Here is a 14208-nt window from a genome sequence, read left to right on the forward strand (position 1 = left end):
ACATTTCTGCAGCATTGAAGCCCCCCAAGAACACAATGGCCTCCATCATTCTTAAATGGAAGACATTTGGGACCACCAAGACTCTTCCTAGAGCTGGCCGCCCGGGCCAAACTGAGCAGAAGGGCCTTGGTCAGGGAGGTCACCAAGAACCCGATGGTCACTCTGACAGAGCTCCAGAGTTCCTCTGGGGAGATTGGAGAACCTTACAGAAGGACAACCATCTCTGCAGCACTCCATCAATCAGGCCTTTATGGTAGAGTGGCCAGACAGAAGCCACTCCTCAGTTTAAGGCACCTGACAGCCCTCTTTGAGTTTGCCAAAAGGCACCTACAGGACTCTCAGACCATTGATCTCTTTGGCCTGAATGCCAAGCGTCACGTCTGGAGGAAACCTGGCACCATTCCTACAGTAAAGCATGGTGGTGGCAGCATCATGCTTTGGGGATGTTTTTCTGTGGCAGGGACTGGGAGACTAGTCAGGCTTGAGGGAAAGATGAACGGAGCAAAGTGCAGTGAGGTCTTGATGAAAACCTACTCCAGAGCGCTCGGGACCTCAGACGGGGGTGAAGGTTCACCTTCCAACAGGACAACGACCCTATGCAAACAGCCAAGACACCACAGGTGAGCCCAGACTTGAACCCGAAAATATCTGTGCAGCGATGTTCCTGATCCATCCTGACGGAGCTTGAGAGGATCTGCAGAGAAGAATGAGAGAAACTCCCCAAATACAAGTGTGCCAAGCTTGTAGCGTCATATCCAAGAAGACTCGAGGCTGTAATCGCTGCCAAAGGTGCTTCAACAAAGTACTGAGTAAAGGATCTGAATACTTATGTAAATGTGATATTTCAGTTTTTGATTTTTTTTTAATACATTTGCAAGGGTCGTTCACTCTTGCTTATATTCTCTCCGTCTCTGTTAAAGCCTTGCTGATCACCCCTTAGTGTCATTGGAAAGGTGTTGCTGAGTCAAATGTCAAACTAAGGCCATGTTGAGAATATCTTGCTCACTGAGGTGTTAAATGCCTATGATTGTACTCGTCCAATGTGTCCAGTGGACCTGAATCGAATGAAGAAGTGACTGTTGTTTTCAGTTCAGGTGTGTCTTGTCTAGACTAGAGTCATGTCTCTCTATCTATTGCTCTGATCTTGACCAGTGAGAACACTCAGATGGAATCTGATCGATATAATAAGAATTATGGAGTCGGAGAGATTACGATATATTTGGAATGAGAGCTTTGCATGTGTCTTTGTGAAGGTTTGTGCCTGTGTTCCCTCACACATACCTAATGTGTGCATTTGCTTGACTTGCTTATACATCACCAAACCTTTCAGGTAAACGTGTGGACATGCAGCTCATTTTTTTCAGTGTCCCATTCCTTAGGGAAGTAGGACAAACATAGCTAGGTGGACTTTTTGGCCCCTGTGTTATTTTGTTCTGTGGCTACTGACAACCAACCTGCATTGTTGTAATGTTATCCTATTGTGCTGATGCATGAGTCTGCCTCACATTCAACTTGATTTCAGACTAGTGGTTCATTTGGGAAATCTCTTAATAGTAGTGGTAGTGATTCAGTGTCATATGTGGGATATGAATAACAATCCTGACACGCAATGAAAAACAAGTAATAATTGTATGCCCAAACCTATTCCATAGCCTGTAATGAAAGGATTTAAATTCTTCAAGAAGAAAAATATATATTTCCCGGTGCTATGGAAATTGTCCAGAAGCAGTCGTTCAATCCACTGTGTGTTTTGACAATGACAGCATGTTTCGCACCCATGGGTGTGGGCTGCGCTTGTATGGACCCTACAGGGTTGGGTAAGTGGGGTGTTTTGTATTTCAAGCGGTCTCTCTCTCCCTGCCATGGTGACATAGCACCTATACTGCCATATAAACCCTTATCTTGGGGCTGCTGGTAGTGGGTGTGGGCCCTGTGACTGCAGTATGAGAGAACTTTATCAGTCTTATCCCCTGCTGCTGAATGGGGCCAGGGACAGGCATACTCCAACTGCTACTCCCCTCTCACGCTCTGAAGACTGTTGGATATGTTTGCCACTGTGTGCCCATAGCAATGGCTTCTCATTGACATGCTTTGCCATTCAAACCTGATTCCCGCACTAATCTGATCCTATGTACTTTCCCATGTATCTGTGTGAAATCACGCTTAGTGCTGATGAGCACCTCATCGTGATAGCGAAGGTTCCACGAATTAACCAGTACATATCCCACTGTTGTTGTTAGCTGTATGTACTTTCCAGTTTCCCAAGGTGTGTGTGACAATTCACACAAACAAACTGGCCTTTTACTATGCCTTTGTCAATAGTCCGTGTTGAATGTAGACTGTGGAAACATACCTCATGTCTTCTTCCTATTGTGTTTGTCTGTTTTTCCCCTGGTGGTGTGAGAGGGATGGTCAGATGTCTCTGTGGTACTAGAATTCCCCTGACTGACTGCTGACATCTCTAGTTTTGGTCACTGTTTATAAGTCAGTGTATGACATTGTTGGTTTGATATCAGTGTAGGCCAGTTAGATCTGACTTATGTGTGATTGTGATATGACATACACACACTGTTTGTATGTTTTATAGGTGATGTACGTGTGACAGCGTGAGGGGGCCTGGTCGGCAGGTCTATATGGCCTGTACAACAACTGGGACCAACTTAAGGAAAACTGGAGGATGGACCAGTCAAAACATTTCCCCAAAATATATCCTTTTTCCTTTGTAGACATACAGTGCCTTCAGAAGGTATTCATACCCCTTGACTTTTTCCACATTTTGTTGTTACAGCCTGAATTCAAAATGTATTAAATGTGTTTTTTTCTCACATATCTACACACAATACCACATAATGACAAAGTGAAAACATGTTTTTTGAAAGTTTAGCAAATTTATTGAATATGAAATACAGAAATATCACATTTACGTAAGTATTCACACCCCTGACTCAATACTTTGTAGAAGCACCTTTGGCAGCGATTACAGATGTCAGTCTCTCAGAGCTTTCCACACCTGGATTGTGCAACATTTTTCAATAGTCTTCAAGCTCTGTCAAATTGTTTTTTGATCATTACTACAGAACCATTTTCAGGTCTTGCCATAGATTTAAGTAGATTTAAGTCAAAACTAACTATGACACTCAGGAACATTTTCTTCCACTAGCTTTGCTGCATTCTCCTGACGTCATCAGAGTGTGCAGCTGAACACTGTATACTGGAAACACTTGGTTTAGTTTTAGTTAAAATAAAAATCTTTGTTTAACATAAATACCTAACTTGTTTTTGCATGAATTCACGAGACGCAGTTAGGAATGGAAAATAAGTCTGACTGCACAACTGATTGGCAAATGTACTGCAAATTGAGAAATCATGTGACTAAACTGAATATAATTAGAAACTATACTATGAAACAAAGATAAGTGACAAAGAATGAGTTAACACCAATGAAATTTTGGGGAAAAAGGCAAAAACTCCATCATTCAATGAATCAAATGCCTCATTCATTACAAAACCGACTGATATTGGCAACTACTTTAATGATTTTCTCATTGGCAAGATTAGGCATGGGATGCCAGCAACAAACGCTGACACTACACATCCAAGTATATCGGACCAAATTATGAAAGACAAGAATTGTAATTTCGAATTCCATTTGTTGTCTATCAACAATGACAAGCCACCGGAGTCTGACAACTCGGATGGAAAGTTACTGAGGATAATAGCGGACGATATTGCCACTCTTATTTGCAATATCTTCAATTTAAGCCTAATAGAAAGTGTGTGTCCTCAGGCCTGGAGGGAAGCAAAAGTCATTCCGCTACCTAAGAATAGTAAAGCCAACTTTACTGGCTCAAATAGCCGACCAATCAGCCTTTTACCAACCCTTAGTAAAGTTTTGAGAAAAAAATGGTTTTTGACCTGATAAAATGCTATTTTACTTTCAGCACACTTATAAGGAAGGACATTCAACAAGCACAGCACTTACACAAATTACTGATGATTGGCTGATAGAAATTGATAATAAAAAGATTGTGGGGGCTGTTTTGTTAGACTTCAGTGCCGCTTTTGACATTATCGATCATAGTCTGCTGCTGGAAAAACATGTGTTATGGCTTTCACCCCCTGCTATGTTGTGGACAAAGAGTTACCTATTATGGTGGAAATTTGCAAGATTGTTATAATACTTTTATTGCATCAAATGGTTGTTTTATGCAACAGAATAGAGTATTCTTATAACTATCGTGTGTGTGTTCTACTTAGGATGGGCCTCTGGGAGATAACACTGACAGGAGATTTACGATGTCTTTTGGGTGATAAAACCTAAAGAGCATTCCAGAGCATGGGTTAATGTTTCTGTTCTATATGGTACCAGGGAGAGATGACCCCAGAGCCAGACCAATTTAGCTAGTTAGCTTGCACTTGCTAGCTAATTTGTCCTATTTAGCTAGCTTGCTGTTGCTAGCTAATTTGTCCTGGGATATAAACATTGAGTTGTTTTACCTGAAATGCACAAGGTCCTCTACTCCGCCAATTAATCCACACATAAAACGGTCAACCGAATTGTTTCTAGTCATCGCTCTTCCTTCCAGGCTTTTTCTTCTCTTGACTTTATATTGCAATTGGCAACTTTCATAAATTAGGTGCATTACCGCCACTGACCTCGTTCATCTTTCAGTCACCCACGTGGATATAACCAAATGAGGAGATGGCACGTTGGTACCGGCTTCTATAAACCAATGAGGAAATGGGAGAGGCAGGACTTGCAGCGCGATCTGCGTCACAAATAGAACTGACTTCTATTTTAGCCCCTGGCAACGCAGACGCTTGTTGGTGCGCGTGAGCATTGTGGGTGCAATAATTGAATAACATGCATGTATAAATTTATTTTTGCACCGCTCACACACGCGACGCGAGCGGTGTAGTCAGCCTGTTAGACAATCTTTGTACCCTGGTGGTGTACAGCTTTCATGGAAATGTGAACAAAGGCGATGTTTCACTTTTTCTAACGTTGGGGTCACTCTAGAATAAGTCACCAAATTTGAAATTGAAAAAATATCATTTAGGGGGTTCTTTGCTGTTAAACACAGTGGCAGGTCATTTTTTACCCTTAAGACAAAAGGTTATAAGTGCCTTGCGCAAGGGCACATCAGATTTCTTTTTTACTCACCCACCGCTCTTAACTGCTAGACTACCTACCCCGTAATGTCTTACCAAGCCATCTTGTGATTTCACCTGGCATGCCAAAGATAAAGATGTAAACAAGAGGAAAAGGAGGCTATTAAGTCTGTTCTGCTCATCACTACTGTAATCATATGTCAGAAGCTATATGATTCATTGCTTTTTCAAAGGAGAACAAATGTCTTCCCTTTTCTAGCTCAAAAGGTGAAAGTTAATAAATTAATAGTAATCAAAGCAAAATCTATATTTGGGTTGATCTTTGGCTAATGTCGGTCATCATGGGAAGACTGCTGCAACTGGTTTGATCTAATCCACAACTCGGGTTGCAACAGCAGCAAATATTCTTGGCATCAGCACAACATTGGATAATGCTGCACTGTGCATTTCTCAAGACTAACAGCCTATGCTTGCAACTTGGTTTGGGCAATAAATGTTCAAACGCAACACTAGGTTTCCGAAAGGAGGAAGTCCAACCACAACGCTCAAGGTTTACTTGTTTTTATTAAGAGTTAAATATGGTACAGGCATGACTCCAGAGAGCAGAACACAAGTGATCATATGGATAGTTCTACTTTGTGGTACAAAGCATTTGCACAGGCACACCAGATGAACTGAAAAACCAAGTCCTAGTATCAAACACTAGAACCATTCGAGCACCATAGACGGGTTGGCGGACGTCAAGAAACTGATGTGCGCATCGATGTGTCCGGAAGCCGCACATTATGACTGGTCAGATAGCTAGCAACAATGACAAAGCTGCCATGTGGGGAATCGTAGGTGTCTCGTATCTTATTTATACCATTTATTGTTTTGAGGTGTTTTGACTGATTTCATGTCAAAGCGAATATGGCTCAAATTCACTAGCTAACCAACAAATGTAACTATGTATTTGAGAGAAGTGCTCATTGTGCAAATGTATTTGGTTTTCAATAAACATTGAGACTAAATACAATCTAAACCAACCCCGTCTGTTTTGCCCCATAGTTGCGCACCCGTCGGTTTTGTTGCTAAACAACCAACCCGTCCGTCTATGGTGTTTCTCCTCTCCAACTCTCCTTCGCAGAGAGCCATGTACACATTTTGAAGAATCTTTGTTCTAAGCACTATGGAGAGACAGCTAAAGAGGTATTATGCAGAAAGACATACACATCAAAAGGCCATCAATACATGTTATTTTGATAGGTACTAAAATGATTACGCGGTAGATGTTTTCTTCATTGGATTCAGCCAATCGAAAGTCATATCAATGGAAACTCGATATTGGGCACAACGTTTTCAGCTTGCATCTTTTGTAACATGAAAACACTTGCACAGCAGTGAAAATCTCAACACACAGGTGATATATAGGAGGCAAGCCGACCCTGTTTTCACAATGTATCCGCGAAATACAATGAAGCAAACTTTAGGCACATAAACCAGAACTATAGAGTTATGGTAGTGCAATAAGGGTAGATGTATTGGCAATGCCTTTAGGTTTAGCTTGTAAGATCAGAAGAAGACATAACAATGAAAAGAATGGCTTTGTTTACATTACTTGATACTCTTATTTGAGTATGGGGGTTAACCAAATACCCACAAGGCATAGTCACTACAAAGACCAGCCATTCATATTAGTGACATACATTTGAGAACCCTTCACCACATTCAATAAAAACAAGTGTTCCTAAAATATGGTTGATTCAAATCTCTTATTTCTGTCACACCCAAACCTCACATTACCCCCAAACTAAAGGAAAATAATGTTACATATTCATGTGAGCTGGTCCTTTCGGGACTAGTGATTCTCAGTCACATTGCGGATTCGCTTTAGAGCCCAAGGCTAATCTTGCTAGCTTGACAAGGTATTGACAACTCTACTGTGACTATAGAAGGCAAATTCACAGAATTCCATCAGACCTAAATGCTCAGAACAATCAGATAATGGTAGTAGCTCCAGTAGACTGGGGGCGGGAGGCATATCTCCATGACAACAAAGGAAAGGAAAAGAAAAAAAGCCCAGTCCCAGAAGAGAATTGGAGGAAATGGCAAATCAAGACATTGTGTGCGAGGATCAGCATTGAAATGGCTCCTCAAAAAACTACTGGATATACTTGTCACATCTGGAAAAGACGGGGAAAGGAAGTCCAATTAATCCAGGAACAAATAATGAACAAAATGGACCAAAATAATCCCATGTTGGTGTTCAGAGAAATACGACTGACTCTTTCAGCATTTCTCAAACTCGGTCCTGGGGACCCCAAGGGGTGCAGCTTTTGGTTTTTGCCCTAGCACTACACAGCTGACTCAACTCATCATCAAGCGTTGATTATTTGAATCAGCTTTGTAGTGCTACGGCAAAAACCCAAAAGGTGCACCCCTTAGGGACTATTAGGATTCTTACCTGTATAGGGACCCTGTGTAGCCACTTCTCTTTGTCTCCACCGATTTTCATAGAGGAAAATAGATCACATACTGTGGGAGGGGCAAGTCGCTCCTGAAATCAGACCAAGGAACACAGTATGGTCAGTGACCCAGCTTTTGCTTGAGGCTTAAATAGATTCACTGGTTGACAGATTACCAAAAAAAAAAAGTATTACAAAGACTACTATACACGAGTTTGTCCTATCAGTCCATGATCCATAACCTTACCTGAGCATTGGCCCTCTTGCGTAGAAGCCACTTGTCTTCCTCTGGTTCTATGCTGGGTTGCTCCTTTGTTGTCTCCTGACTTGGTGTGGCAGCGGTGCTACTGTGTGTGTTCTCAGGTAAAACCCAGCACTCTGGCTGCAGTGGTTTGCTTAAAGGACTTTCTGACTTGGGGCCATTGAACTGGGAGCTGTGTTCCTCCATGCTGGCCTTTTCACCCTGGGAGGCTGGTGGAGACAACCAGGCTGAGAGGGATGACATGACTGGGGATGTGGAGCCCATGGTCTTGCGAGGCTCGCTAGGGTAGAGCCAGGCCTCCAGGATGGCCTGAACATTCTGTTCTTGCTCTTGATATTCGAGGATGGACTGCTTGCTGGTGTTGTTCTTGTCCACAGAGACCCCGTTCTTGTCCCGACCCTCCTTCTTGAGGAGCCAGGCGCAGAGGGCTTCTTTGCCGCAGTTCTTGTCACACACACACTGAGAGTAGCTGGAGCAGGACTCGTTGGCTTTGCACGACTGCTGTACTGGAATAGCCTGCTGCAGCCAGATCTCCACAGAGCTGGGTGTGTTGGGGGTTTGGGGTGTGGTGGTGGCGGGGGTGATGGCTGCTGAGGCTTGGAGGGTCTTCAGGCACAAGAGATTGCCCAGGTTCTCAATCGCCACAGGCTTGGTGTGGGTCGCACAGCACGATCCGCAGTCAGATTTGAGCAGCCACTCGCTGGAGGAGAAGACCTCCTGGAAAGGTTTGAAGATCTGCTTCCACCTGTCAGGTTCAGATGCCTGGCAGCTCTTGCTGGTGGTTTCCTTGGCAACAGTTGCCGGGGTGATGAGCCAGTCGCTCAGTTCATCCGTCTTAGCCCGCTCTTCCTCCCCTTCCTCTTGGCCCACCTCTTCCTCCAGAGCCATGTCTAACTCAGACTCATCGATTTTCTCGATGGAGAAGGTTGAGCTGCTGCTGGTGCTACAGCTGGTTCTCTCTCTGATGGGAGTCTTTTGTAGCCACATCTCCAGATCATTCAGCTGGCCCCAGGCCTTGTGGAAGTCAAAGGGGGCCATGGGGCAAGATGACTGGAGAACAGAGGAAAAAGAAAAGTCGGTGTAATCAGCCATGCAACTCGAAATGTCAACACTATTTTGACTTATTAACTTCAAATGGAATCCAAGTGGGTTTTTATGTGAAATTAGATGTGGTAAATGTAAATGAAAAGTTCATCCTGTTTCTCGGCACAGATTCGAGATAGACTTAAGGCCACAAAGAAGTTAAATTCCCGCCATCTGCTCTCACCTGAACATCCCTGCGGGTGATCAACCAATCCTGTGGGTTCTTGCTCAAGTGGTATCCAACTGGGGCGGTAGTCTCTGGACGGTTTCCAAGGAGCCAGTCGGCAAGAGGTGCAGACTCCACCCTCTACAAACAAAAAACGAGTGGGCATGTCAGTACAGTGTATTTCTGTGGGGGTGGGGACTCCGTGCAAGCAATCCAGAGTCACCACCGCTTTAGATGGTACAAGGTACAAACCTGTTTCTTAGCTGCGATTGGACAACTCTGCTGAAGCCATTGTCGCTCGCTGGCATTTGAGCTTTGAGATACGATATTCAGCACTGGGCCTCCTTCCACGTGCTGGGGAAATGAAAGGGAAGTTATGAACATTATATCAATAGTGACAGTGGGAGATGTCAGGGTATTATGTAAGAAGCACTAACACATAACATGGATCGAGGAACTAGGCCACAAGGCAGTCAGTCATCTAGGACAGCATTACCAGTAGAATCACTAGGTTACCTCAAAACTCCAATCCCCAAGATTTCCCCCAGCATGTTGATAGCATGCAATTGTACACCTCCACAAAGAACATCCGAAATTGTTTTTCTAACACTCTTTCCTAGACTACAACTGATATTAAATATAAAAATGTACATGTTAAAAACCTAGGAAATATACCTTTAGTAAACCTAAGCCGTGTGTGCATTTCTGCTTGTAGCTCCCAGTGGGTCACGTACCTGGGTGGCAATGGTGCCAAAGGAGGTGATGGCCTGGCGCAGGGAACGAGTGTCAGCCTGGAAGCTCATCTCAGGGGTTTCCTCAGGAGTCAGGTTCAGAGAAGATAACCTGAACACAGAGACATTTTAGTAGTCCACCCAAAATTCACCCCACACATCTCGTCATCCTCTACTAACACATTCCAAGCTTCAGGTTCTAACCTGTGACTAAGTCTAACTGACAACGATAGAGGTATTATGGAAGTAAATGCAGAAAGGCTCAAATGATCGCTCAATCGCCATGTCTTAAGCGGACTCCCAAACCACATTCGATCCAAGACAGAGGCCATTGTGCCGTCTCGTACTTTTCCATGCAGCCGGTGAGCTGGTTGGCCAGGTCGTTGCTGTTGAAGTTTCCCAGCTGATGGATGAGAATGTCAAACTGGCCCCGGAGCTGTGGGCAAAAGAGAGAGGAAGAGAAAAGGAGAAGAAGGTCAGACCTGGCGCCATTAACACGAAGAGGTGGTCACTGAAGTAAGAAACAAAATGGAACTGGACCTTCAGAGGTTTCTGAGCAGACACTGTGCAGTGCAGAGAATCCTGCAATGAGTGTGCAGACACCTGGGTTAATACTCACCGAGTGAAGCTGATGTAGCTGTGCCTGCAGAGCCTCTCCCTTTAGCTGCTGCACAAGGTCAATCTGCTCCAGCAGCCACACCTCACGGGAACGCATAGACTCCAGGTGTCTGCTGATACAGGTCTGAAGCTGGGACTTCACCTGTAAACACAAGAGAAATTAGCAAAACAGTCAAAAATATATTATAATAATCTGCATACGAGAATCCGTACGCACACAAATTCAAACACTGCTGTCAAGTCATTGCCCTGAGATCTGATACAGAACACTCAAGGGCTGAGTAGCTTCTTTAATCTCCTGCTGCTGACACTAAGCAAGGTCAGATGCACACTGACCTATACACCCATCTGCAATCTGCTCCAAGCATAAGGGCAAAGAAGAAGGGCAATAACATAAGGATCTACCTATTCCTCAGCTGGTTAGTCATAAAAAGGTTGAATGATTCTCTAAGACGCAGTGAGAAGTGAGCTGCTGCAGTAGTGGATGCTCTGCTGTCGATGTACTCTCCGACTGCAATGACCAGCCTCACCCCCTGCTGCTGCCTTATAAAAAGGCAGGTCTGGGGAACTCTATCCCGTAGTCATGTTTCAATTATTGGTCTCTCCGGTTCCCCTTCTCACCCTCATAACATGAGCCACATACTAGTCATTAACTGTGGTCACGACAGGAGGACAAAGACCCATTTTAACAACACATCTAACATATCAGGGCTTAGCCTCTCTGCCACAGTTATGACATACAATAATGCCATGGATCACTTTGTAGAACACTAATGATTACCCTGCCAAGGTGTACTAGGCTTCCCAGCACATCAAAACATACACCCAAAAGCCATCTGCCTTCCTGAGGCCTGGGGTGACTAACCATGGTGCTTGTCCTAAATCCTTGAAAACTACTTTGTTTAGAACATAGAGCCCATTGTATGTCCTGACATAACCGGAGCACAAAGACTGACCCAGTGATGGTTCCTCCTGAGCCACTAGAACTGTGTCATTCCTGGGTGGGGCCAAGGGTTGTAAGAGGGTCTTCCGACTCACCTCTCTGGAGTTATCCTTGAGCTGGACCTCAGCCCTCGTCACCCCGTCGATGGCCTCCTCCAGCTGACAGCGGGCCTGCACACACTGCCTGAGGGTGGCCTTCTCTCGCTCCTCCACAGTAAACATTCTGCAGAGGCACAGTTGTTACAGGGTTAGCCTTTGAGACATACTATGTTACTTTGACAGAACAGCATTTCTTTGTGTTTTCTTTCCAAAGACTTAAATCTTCCCTTTGTTCAGTGAACTACTGTCTGCTTTCAGGGATCAACTGTGAGCCGAATAGGGGGTTGCGCTTGAACAATCAACTAAATTCATTGGCTATGCACTAGTAAAGTGAGTGCTTCCCCTAGTCTAAATATTACATGGAATGGAAATAGGTTACTGTCAGCACTGAAGTTACATTTCTGTTCCCTTTTGCTGTGAAACCGCCACATCAACTCTCACTTTCCTGCTCTCTCTCCATTTTCACTTCTGCTTTACATCTCTTAACAAACAGAGAGAATTTTGGGGAAAGTAAGTCAGATTTAGGAAATTAAACAAGGTGCATTCTACCATTACAGTAGACTAATTGTCACCGTGACCACCAACAGATTCATGATCAGGGTCCAGGCTCCACAGGGAGATCCTACTATACTTCAAAATATACTGAGTGCTGTATACTGTTAATCACTAACTAGCATGTGTGGAGACTACCGAAAATTGTTCATTTTAGCAAGGGCATTAAGTTGGAAGAAATGTTTAGGATAGGCTATTAGTTCTGAATTGGTCTCATAGCTTCTTGTTGACTCAGCCCAACACCAGCTTTGAGGTATCTCACATAATATCCCTCACTCTGTCATTATTGAGCCCACAAAACCGCATCCTAAAATGTTTGCTCAATCACTATCTGTCATAGCCATCGTGCTGGGTTTTTGACAGATTAGTTTAATTTAGGATATCGGTTCCCAAGTATTCCCACATAAAGACGTATGTGATCGTATCTCAATGCAAACAAGGTATGATGAAATTATTGTTATTTTCAAATACAATCTCTTTTTGGACATAATTATAATAATTTGTACACTACAAATTGACAATTATAATCCAGCCCCCCAAACAAGCATTCGCTTCGACAAAAATCGTCCCACCAGTGAATCGAGTTTCCTACCTCTGGCCTTGACCGGCTAATATATAGCATGTAACCAGTCCCTTGCAATGATCTCTTGCAACAAAGTAACGTTAACTGATACAAATGGAAGCTTTCGAGACGTTTTTTGTTATAAAAGTAAGCCTTCACCAGGCAGCTGGTTTTACTTCTTCTTTGATCATTATAGGACAACACATGTCAGTGCTTCTCATTTTAAAACAGTACCGTCTTTGACAATTAACCGGTTGGTCAATACATTTATGCGGGTTTAAATGTCATGTAACGTTATAACTCCGGTAAAAATGGAGGCGCTTGTCTCGACGAGGCTCGAATCGTTGAGCTGGCCATGTAAGAACATGGCGTATTCTTGAAAAACAGACGTACAACGTCAACCACGAACTCCTAAGGTTATAGCTACCTCGTGCTGCTGGGTCTCCAGTGATATCTCTCAGTTTAAATCCTTTGATGTAGTTCCCTTGTTTGCTTTCATGTGCCATTTATTTATCAAGCCACGAACCAAGGCTGGTTGCTACGTCATAGGTTGTTTCCGTCAGATAGTGCGCAGAGCAACCCTTTATTATATTTCTAATGGAACAACCTGCATCAGTTTCGCATTCCACACGTACACCACCACTAGTAGAAAGAGAAGGGCCCTTCAAAAGTGGGTTCAAGACAGACAAGCGAATCTTTTTCAGCTTTTGTCACACAACCCCAAAAATGTACAGGCCCAATGCGCGAGGAACACACGAATGATTTTCCATGTTGGAAATACACTTCCAAGTTACCAGTGCCAGCCACCACCAGAAAGGCGAATAGTTCCAGACTCACTATTTCATATGAATGTAAAAATTGCACAAATATAACAGCTGCTTATTTTCCCATAGTGATCATGATTCGGTGTTTTATAGTGATATAAATAATTTTATTGGTCACATACACATGGTTAGCAGATGTCATTGCGCGTGTAGCGAAATCCTGATCCTGGGGTCTCCAAAGGGTACACATTTTTATTTTTGCCCTAACACGACACATCTAATTCCACTAATCAACTCATTAAACATTTGATTGGTGGAATCTGGTGTTAGGGCTAAAAATAATGAAATCAAATTGTATTTGTCACATAACGTTACGTGTGTAGCAGATGTTATTGCGGGTGTTGCGATATGTTCACCTCCAGGACGAGGCGAAACACTGCCTGGGTGAGGGTAGGGATCCCAGATAACGCCGAACACTATCGATTATTACCAGCATGTTATCTATAGATACCTAGTATACTTAAACAAATGCAGTCTCTTGGCTGTTTCATACCGCTTGCCCGCTCAATGAAGTCGAAATACGTTTAGCTACTCGTTAGCATTATTGTAGCAACTAACTTCACCTTAGCTAATTTGTATGCGCAAAGGTCGTTAGCTAAAACAGCTAACAGAGTTAGACAGCTGCCGTTGTTTCATTACTTAGTAGCTAAATGTTTACATGCCACCGGCAGCACCTACCTTTTCCCCTTGTATTGCACTTTTGACTTAGAAGACATCGATGTAACTAGCTCAGTGGTTTTAAAAATATAATGAACCCCGGCAAAGTCAACTGCTCCTCTTTTCACCGGGAAAAACCCAATCAGGTATATAAAC

The 14208-nt window shown here is 43.5% G+C and overlaps 1 protein-coding gene across 3 annotated transcripts; it reads right to left on the reverse strand.

Annotated features, from left to right (window-relative positions):
* Positions 1-5657: 5657 nt before the first annotated feature.
* Positions 5658-14208, reverse strand: LOC120046510 (nuclear receptor coactivator 4-like). 3 transcript variants are annotated; one of them, XM_038991803.1, is made up of 10 exons: positions 14074-14208; positions 11455-11581; positions 10418-10558; positions 10146-10234; positions 9802-9910; positions 9320-9421; positions 9086-9208; positions 7804-8868; positions 7556-7648; positions 5658-7274 (listed from the first exon to the last, which is right to left on the reverse strand). In XM_038991803.1, the coding sequence occupies exons 1-10, from the start codon at positions 14109-14111 to the stop codon at positions 7269-7271; spliced, it is 1893 nt and encodes a 630-aa protein (XP_038847731.1). In that variant the 5' UTR covers positions 14112-14208; the 3' UTR covers positions 5658-7268. The 3 variants fall into 3 exon arrangements, with proteins under 3 accessions (XP_038847731.1, XP_038847732.1, XP_038847733.1); XM_038991804.1 differs by lacking the exon at positions 14074-14208 and adding an exon at positions 12999-13170; XM_038991805.1 differs by lacking the exon at positions 14074-14208 and adding an exon at positions 12602-12976.

Source organism: Salvelinus namaycush, chromosome 4 (genome assembly GCF_016432855.1).
Source record: "Salvelinus namaycush isolate Seneca chromosome 4, SaNama_1.0, whole genome shotgun sequence".
Taxonomy (NCBI): domain Eukaryota; kingdom Metazoa; phylum Chordata; class Actinopteri; order Salmoniformes; family Salmonidae; genus Salvelinus; species Salvelinus namaycush.